Source organism: Austrofundulus limnaeus, unplaced genomic scaffold (assembly GCF_001266775.1).
Source record: "Austrofundulus limnaeus strain Quisiro unplaced genomic scaffold, Austrofundulus_limnaeus-1.0 Scaffold1187, whole genome shotgun sequence".
NCBI classification, from domain to species: domain Eukaryota; kingdom Metazoa; phylum Chordata; class Actinopteri; order Cyprinodontiformes; family Rivulidae; genus Austrofundulus; species Austrofundulus limnaeus.
Window position 1 is genome coordinate 37089 of NW_013953589.1, and position 8600 is coordinate 45688.

General features: G+C 38.3%; 1 protein-coding gene across 4 annotated transcripts in view; it reads right to left on the minus strand.

Annotated features, from left to right (window-relative positions):
- cdc42bpab (CDC42 binding protein kinase alpha (DMPK-like) b) overlaps nt 1-8600 on the minus strand; it is a gene marked incomplete at its 3' end in the record, with an annotated part of 53755 nt that overhangs the window by 35165 nt on the left and 9990 nt on the right. For all 4 annotated transcript variants that reach the window (XM_014031139.1, XM_014031141.1, XM_014031142.1 and 1 more), the window contains 3 exon segments: nt 1644-1792; nt 4893-4988; nt 6424-6507. In XM_014031139.1, the coding sequence (XP_013886593.1) occupies nt 1644-1792; nt 4893-4988; nt 6424-6507 (329 nt within the window).

The following is an 8600-nucleotide window of genomic DNA, read 5'->3' on the forward strand; positions in this document are numbered from 1 at the left end:
TATGAGCAGCACCACAACCCGACCCACACACCTCCCAAACCCATCATTACTGTCCCAAAGCGTCCACAAGGGGACCGAAAGAGGAACAGTGCTGTCCCCTCCTCTCAGTCCCTTTTTTTGCATTCACTTTTGTTGTTGCTGCCACCACCAACCCAGCCCATGTCCCCCTAGACAGAATACAATTAATGGTTCATCACACTTGTTTTTTTCTCTCTCTTCTCCTTACAAACGTAAATTTACATGTCTTTGGCTCTGTTGTCAACTGGYATTTGTGTATGCAACTGACTCTGCAAGGTTTTTATACAGACACGAACAACTACAGACACACCAAAAACAACAAGCAGCAACACTTTTTCTTAGCCTGTTTCTGGACCTCCCTTCTTTTCCAATTATCTCACATCTTGTCCTCTAAGTCGATCCATCATTCTCTCATTCTTTGTGCTGTGATGGGCCRCTGACAAAAGTAAAACTGTAATTATGCTAACATGTCCATGTGACTACTTCCTGTCTAGAGAAGGCTCGCATCCTGCTCCCAAGGGCATCTTCASTAAACTGAAACATTCTTTAGGTGTCTATGTCAGCAAAGACAAATTTCCCATGCTGTGCCCTGTCAACAATGAGCTTTAAGGTATTTTGTTTGTCAAGAATGAAGTATGTCCACCTGGAGACAAAACAGGAACTGCAATGCAAAATGAGCAAACATATGCTGTAGTGGCAGAAGTGCAATACTTTGAAAACATTTTCCTTAAATGCTAAACATTGTCTTTGTGTCCACACAAAGCTTTTTGCATAAAACGATAAATTAAGTTACTTAATTTGAAACAAAATGCACAACTATGATCTTAAAGTTTTCAATTTAGGTTACATCTTTTCTCTAACTTGCTGCATTTTAGAAAAAAATCCATGTAAAACCATCCTGACAGTTAAATGTTAATCCCTCACTCTAAAGTTTGATTCATACTCCTCCAGAAGTGAAGAAATTTGCTCTTGCTGAATTAGTAGTCCAGTGAAAATTACGTCATTTTGATTTTGCATTAAAAAACACCAGAACTTTTTCTCTCAGACGTTTGCATCAACTAGGGTTGGGCAAAATCGTATAGCGTGCAATTATTRGTCAGAAATACTGTCAACAATTAATATTTGCCACTTTGCAATTTCTGCAATTAGTGCCATGTGATGATGCATTTTTGTGTGTGACGCARGAGCCCAATGGCGAAAGTCAGTGCAGAGCAACATCAGCCACATGCAAATTCAATTGTCATTTATTAACTGGCATATTAATGTCATATTGAATAATTTTTTTTTTGCTTATATGTCCCAAATTTGTTGTGAGTGTGTTTATGAGAAAAAGCAGGTGAACTGCAATAATATAATTTCAGTCTGTCGGAAGATAAACTAATACACATTACAAGTGGTCAGTGATGTTGACCATATTATCTCTACGCTTTTCATTTAGCTTTATTTAGCTGCCATGCCTCTCACGATTGGCACATTTCTATTACTGCAGGACTAGTATGAATACACCGCACATCCATCATCAGAGCCTGTTGCTCAGGCAACTTCTTGACCAAAATCTATTACAGACAAAACACAATCAGGTAGTTATACATGCACACATCACACACAACCTCCTATGGCCTCACCTGTGGACGTAGTGAAGCTGGTGAACAGAGTCAATGGCCAGTACCATCTCAGCCAGATAGAACTTGGCCATCTCCTCTGGCAATCGATCCTCAAATTTACTGAGCAGAGTCAGAAGGTCACCACCCACATAGTAGTCCATGACCAGGTACTAGAAAGAAAAAGAGCGGAGAACATTAATTCTTGGTGAATAAGGGCCCAATATAATCCAATCGAAGCTTTGAAATCAGCTCTCATTGACATAGTGTCATATAGATCACACATCACATTGGGAAGCACAACGACTCAGGGGTTAGCATTAATGCCTCACAACAAGAAGTTTCTGGGTTCGCTCTTCAGTTCAGTCAGGGTCTTTCTGTGTGGAGTTTGCATGTTCTCTATGCGTTTGCATGGGTTTTCTCCAGGTACTCTGATTTCACCCACAGACCAAACATGTACAAGTGCCTTTCGGCCCAGGCCTGCCTTGCAAAAGAAATCTGTGATCTCAATTAGATTTGCCTGGGTAAATAAAAATCAATAAATAAATAGTTGTGTGACAAAAATTGCATCATTTGTTTTTCCAGAGCATGTTTGCCTGATCCTTCTCAACATAAGGCCCAGTCTAAACCATTTCTCACAGGTGAATGAACCATTACTGCACCATCACACATATTGTGTGACTGGTCAGAATTTGCGGGGTATGTTTTTTTATGTGGAAAAGCCCTCAGACAGGAATGGTGGCACTTTGCTTCTACTACTCTGCTTCCAAAAGGTACAAAACCAATTCAACATGATAATTATTGCGCAAAAAAATTAAAAATAAAATAAAACTATAAAAGCTCTTGTTTTGGCTTTTTCATACTCTTTTTTTACAATACTGACAATAAGTAATCAGTTTCACTTTTAATGGTTTATCTAAAAATAAATAAACAGACCATGGTTAGTTTTTTAAGCCTTGGGGAGTGTCTTGCATTTGTTGTAAGAATGTGAGAAATGGAATGACAAACAGTTCAGATATTAGATATCAGGGTCACAGAGAGAGGACAAACTGTCAGTTAAAGAAAGAATGATCAGTTACAGCACCAGTTAAAGCGAGCAAGAGTTTGACTGACTACTTCGAAATATGAATATTTTTGCTTTATTTGCTTTTTGCCGTTTTGGCTTTTTTTTTTACTAGCTCAACATACTTAAACTGACCATATTTCTACAATTCAAAATCTTGTGTGCTGTGGTAAAAAAACAATGGGCCTCATGCAAGAACCGTTCGTACGCACAGATTTGTTCTTAAGTTGTGCYTACGAGTGATTTAGGAGAATTTGTGGCATTCAGCAATGTTTTCGTATTCTAAGATTTTCTTCAGATACGAACAAAATTTACGAGTGGTCCAGACCTGTCGTATATTTTACCAGCAGTCAGTCTGCTGTTATCCAGACGGATTTTCCTCCATAATAACTTTATATTTCATTAGTTTGAAGATATTTTGAGTTTAAATAAATTACACTCTATAATTATGTTGACAATAGGTCATTCTGCTTGAATTAGAGTTATAATTATAAATGTAATAATTTAGACTAACAATATAAATTGTCCGTCCGGCCGGCTTATCCAGGATCGGGTCGCAGGGGCAGCAGCAGAGAGACCCAGACTTCCCTCTCCCCAGCGACACTTTCCAGCTCGTCCTGGGGGACTCCGAGACGTTCCCAGGCCAGTGGGGATACATAATCTCTCCAGCGAGTCCTGGATTATCTCTAAAGTGCCTGACATATTTTGAAATAATTTTAAAATGCTTATTTCAGAACCGCAACTGAGACCACTTGAGACCGCGCGCGCGGGGGGGTGTTACAGTGCACAGCGCTGTGTCTTCTGAATAAATGAAAATGATTTAACACCGTTGTTTATAATTTTAGCAGCTCTTTTTATTCCACAGCTGACCTGCTAAAAATGACAGATTTTCTTTTCTGGATCTCTGACAGCAGGACTTCAATCTCTGAACTTGTAAAGTTCTTCTTTTTAGTTTTAGCTGTCATTTTTCTGAATGGACACTGCCTTGTATCTGAGGCAGGAAACATAGCCTTATATGGTGTTTTTGGGGTGGTAATTATGCTAATCTCCTCTRGCGTGCACGAGCAGCTGGATACGAACAGGTGGAATTTACGCAGCTCATTTACACACTTTTCCTGAAGATAGAAGAGTTTGTTGAATCTGACGTGACATGTTCGTACAAACCCTTCACACGAACAAAAGTAAGAGAAATTTAGGATAAGAATACGAACATGTTCTTGCATGAGGCCCAATGTGCTGTTTTGTGTCTGGGAATTTACATTATATGGAGCAGGTACTGTGCTCAAAAACCAATCAKAGGGTGTAATAGTTAAAATGTAATTTCTTTTAAGTAACATTTTTTTAAAAGCAACTTACACAACAAGAAATATGAGCAAGTAACTAACAAAAAACAATGAAAAAAGATTCAGGTTCAGTAAATAAGATGAATTTTTTTGGGGGGGGGGCTTGGACCTGATGGCTAGCCCCTCATCAGAGCTGAAGCTCCTATGTTTAATAGTTTTTTAGCTACAACCATTTTTGTATGTCCAGATACCATTTTTTCTGATAAATTGGGGGCTGGGGGGGGGTGCACTGATTGGTGGGCCTGATGGATACAGCTTCATCAGAGCTAAACAACAAAAGAAATCTGAAACTTCTATGTTGAACAGTTTCTGAGTTGTAAGCGATTTTGCATGTCCTGACACCCCGCCCCCCCACCTGAAAGGAACCCCATCCTCAAATATGGGGTGTATCATAAAACCGTTGGCTGGCACAGTGTAGGTCAGACTCATCTACAGTCCTGCCAAATTTCATGTTGATTGGTGCAGCCGTTTTTGTGGTACCATTGACCAAATATCACTTCGCGTGCGGGGGGGTCATAATAATGAATTGATCTTATAATGTACAACTCTTCCTGGTTACACCCCGGAGGTGTTACCTTTTATGTCAGACATCAGAACGTAACTCAATTTGTTTAGACTAAAAAAGAACACATGATAAGACACACACCGACTCTTTGTCTGCTTTAACCTTACAGGCTGAATTGATCAGAAAGTATAAAATACAATACTACATCTAACATTCTATTAATCAGTTACAAAATTTCCTTCAAAAATGTCAACATTTTTCTTTTTGTGTCGAAAAACAAAATTATGTTGTTGTATTTTTTTTTTTTACAATTGTCAGGCAGCTCTTTAAAAACAGAAGAGTTTATAAGAGAAAACTGTTACCAGATTATTGTCGTCCTGGAATGCATAGTGCAGGGTGGTGATCCACTGACAGTGCCCGTTTACCAAAACATCTCGCTCCTCCCGAAAACATGCTGTCTGTGAGAATGAAACGTACAAAACATTTATCCTTGACAGAACTTCAAAGAAAAAGACTTAAATATAAATTTCAACACAAGTTAAGAGCAGGGAGAATGAGTATGTGTTTAAGGTGTCCCAATAACATCTTGTGGTCCCGAACCCAACAGTACATCACAGGAACGTTCTGTAAATATGGGGACCAAACTGATTGCACCATGTGTACAAAGTGATCTTTGGGAGTTGAGACTTGGTTCTCTGTGTAAAAGTTGATATTAGCTTGTGTTTCGATTTAGGATAAGGATAAAATTAGGAATGCAGTGGTGATTGTAAGGAGCTTTTATAGATATTTTAGCATTTCCTCTGTTTCTGGCCTTGTGGGGAAGGTTTGTCAGGTGGGCTCAACATGAAAACGATTTCAAACTAAGTTTTGCTTTTAAGCGAAATTTAACATTTGATGATTAAGTCAAATAGTATATTTAAATATGCAAAATAGTGAAAAACGAATAATTCTATATGGTAAATGGTTTGAACTTATCTAGCCCTTTATCAAGTCCTTCCGGACTTCATAGCGTTTTACACTACAATCATTTTTGCTGCAAGCCCAATTCAGCTAGTAGACTAACTATTTTAGCTTTATGGGTAATTTMTCAAAAAGCAAAGTTTTTGTTCAAGTAAACAATCATGTCACGCACAAACTTAAAACCTCTCATCATCTACATCATTCCCAAAGTAAAGCATTGTGGTAGCATCATGATGTGGACAGTTTTTTTTTTATTTGCAAGGACTGGCACACTGGTGAGAAAACTGATGGAGCAAAATATAGAAAAAAAATTGAGGGAAAACTTTCCATTATGCTTGGATGTGCCAAGCAAATATTTAGCTTGTTCTAAGAGGTAAATTAAAAGATACAACAACCCCCCACCCCCCAAATAATAAAATTCATATAAATCCTAAGTGCTAAGGCAACAATATAAAGAGAATGCCAAAGAAGTGAATACTTTGAGTCAATCCCACTGCTGGAACTGAAGAAACAAAAGGCAACATTGATGTGCAGAAACAAATGTCAAGTGAATTTTGTTGCTCTACACTGTTTCTCATGTACAGGAATGTTCAGCACAAAAACTGAAAAAAGTTTTGCGTTATGACGTATAATCCATAATGACCAGGGACTCGAGAGACTGACAGGAATGTCAAACTGTCAGGAAGAGGTCAAAAAAACAAAACACGCATCTGATGCTAGTGCTGCTCAGACAGGGACATGTTCTGAAATCTATCAACAAAAGTTTAGGTTCTTTGCAAATAAATGAGAGCTGCAGGTTTTCCTGCTACAAGTCCCCTGCTCTAATACAGAAATTTGTCATGATGATCATCTTCCTAGTATTGTGAGTGAATGTAAACCATGCTAATGATGCATCTCAAAGGGAGCAGAAAAAAACTCTGAAGTGATACTAACCTCAGCTCGCTTGAGCATCTCCCACTTGTTGAGAATCTTCATAGCAAATACTTTGTCAGTGTTTTTCACTTTTACCACTGCAACCTGCAAAAAGGGGGGGAAAACAGTTTTAATTTGCTCTATGAAACCAAAGTCATAACGTTAAACAAAAATATTAAGCAATTTAAAACGCATTAAAGTTGTTAAAATTWGTGTAGATAACTGCGAAACAACATTGTGATGAGATCACACCCACTGAGGAAACAACTACTATCAAATGACACTTACAAACATATGTTCAAACCAAAGCCCAAAATTCCAGTCCATTTTTACTAGGGCTGGGTTACAAAAATCAATTTAAATCGATCTGGATCGATTCTCGTTCAAATTTGGGAAAATCGATTCATAAGTCACGAGATTGATTTTTTTCCCCATGGGTGTTGTGTGCGATGAAGCTGTGCGTTTCTGTGTTGTGTGTCACTACTGGCTTGCCATAGGTTTACATCCAGTTGACGGTAAGTGCTAATGTTAGCTCCTGACAACAAGTTGTCTGGGGCAAACAAAAGAAACAAAGGAATCACTAACATTACAGCTGATTCTCTGCTGAACTTGAAGATAACAGAGGCCAGGACAACTTTTGTTCGCAATGTTTTGTGCTCGGACGCGGTAGCGGGAAACGAAGCTTCGAATGGCTGGTTCTGGTGGTCAGACCAAAACTACGGTATGTAAACATCTGACTGAAACTGTTCTCCTCCTTTATAAATGTGGGAAAGTTGCCAGTCTAACAAAACCMTTTAGTTTTGTTACCAATGTTATCTATAAATTTTAGAAACATCTTAATGTAATTCACAGTGGTGGAATGTTTTAGCTAAAGTACTTTTTTTTTTTCTTTCTTCTTGTTTTTTACTGAACAGAAGCTAACAAAAACGTTACAAATATACAATTTTCATTTACTCAAAAGAGTGGGCATAAGTACACTTATATTATTCCACCTCTTCTCCTGTAACCTTATTCCATCACTTCTTAGTGATCAAGAAAATTATTCTTAATTTCTTAAAAAACTGTATCCAAAAACACTTTCTCTTGCAATTCYTTTTTAGTTTAAACCCTTTGAAACTTGAGGCAGTTTTGTTTCAAGATTAAACTCCAATTTACAAGTTTGCCCTTTATGTTTATAATTTTACCAATGCACCAAGTTAGAATTAGTCTCCACCATTTGCAGAATTGGTTCCTTTGAGAATGTCTTCTATATCAAAGTAAATGTGTTACTGCATGATATCCTTAACTAATTTAGAAATCAAACTGAATCGTGAATCGTCCTGAATCATTGTGAACCGTTAGTTGAATCGGGCCCCTGTGAATCGAATTGAATCGATTTGGGAAATTTGAATCGATACCCAGCACTAATTTTTACATTTCATTTATTAGTTACCTAGCCTGGTTAAAACCAACCCCTTGTCCTTCACTTTGCTTCATACAAGGGTCTGGACTCTTGGCTGTAGAGAAGCGATTCTTGCTGGAGGCGTGGCCTCCGTTGAAGTTTAAAATGATTGGATCGGTTGGCTGCGACGAATGTCGCTGTGAAGAAGGCTAAGCTAAGAAGCTAACTGAAAATTGCGTGCACTGTAAACAAGCCTTCTGAGAGGAGAGAAGTACCAAGCCGAATGAGATGGCTGTAAATGAGAGCTGCAGACTTGGTCAGACAGACTTAATTTAATTTGGAAGCCTTATCAACACAGACTGGCTTCTTTCACTTCCTCCACTGCCAATGCTAAACTCACAAGCAGACACTGTGCAGAAAATCGACGTTGTTCAAAACTCCGCCTTCTGTTTGCCGACTGGCCCAGGTAAAATAAACTACAAGCAGACACTGCACAGAAAATCAATGTTCTGTTCTCTGARTGACCCGAATGAAACTCTCCTGAAGAAATCCTTGTCTATGGGAGAAATCCCACATGGAGCAGTGAAGGGAAACTAGAATTGAGTGGAACTGCATAGGAAGGCGAGGGCCAGGCTACCAGTTACATAATGAATTAGGCAAACTACCAAACTGAAGTGTAAAACCTATTCTTCTGAAAAAAAAAAATTGTCTCCTGAGCTCATAAAAATGATTTGACAATTTATTTATTTATTTAACCTTTATTTCAATGGGCAAAACATTAAGAACAGTTTCTTATTTACAATGTTGGCCTGAGTAT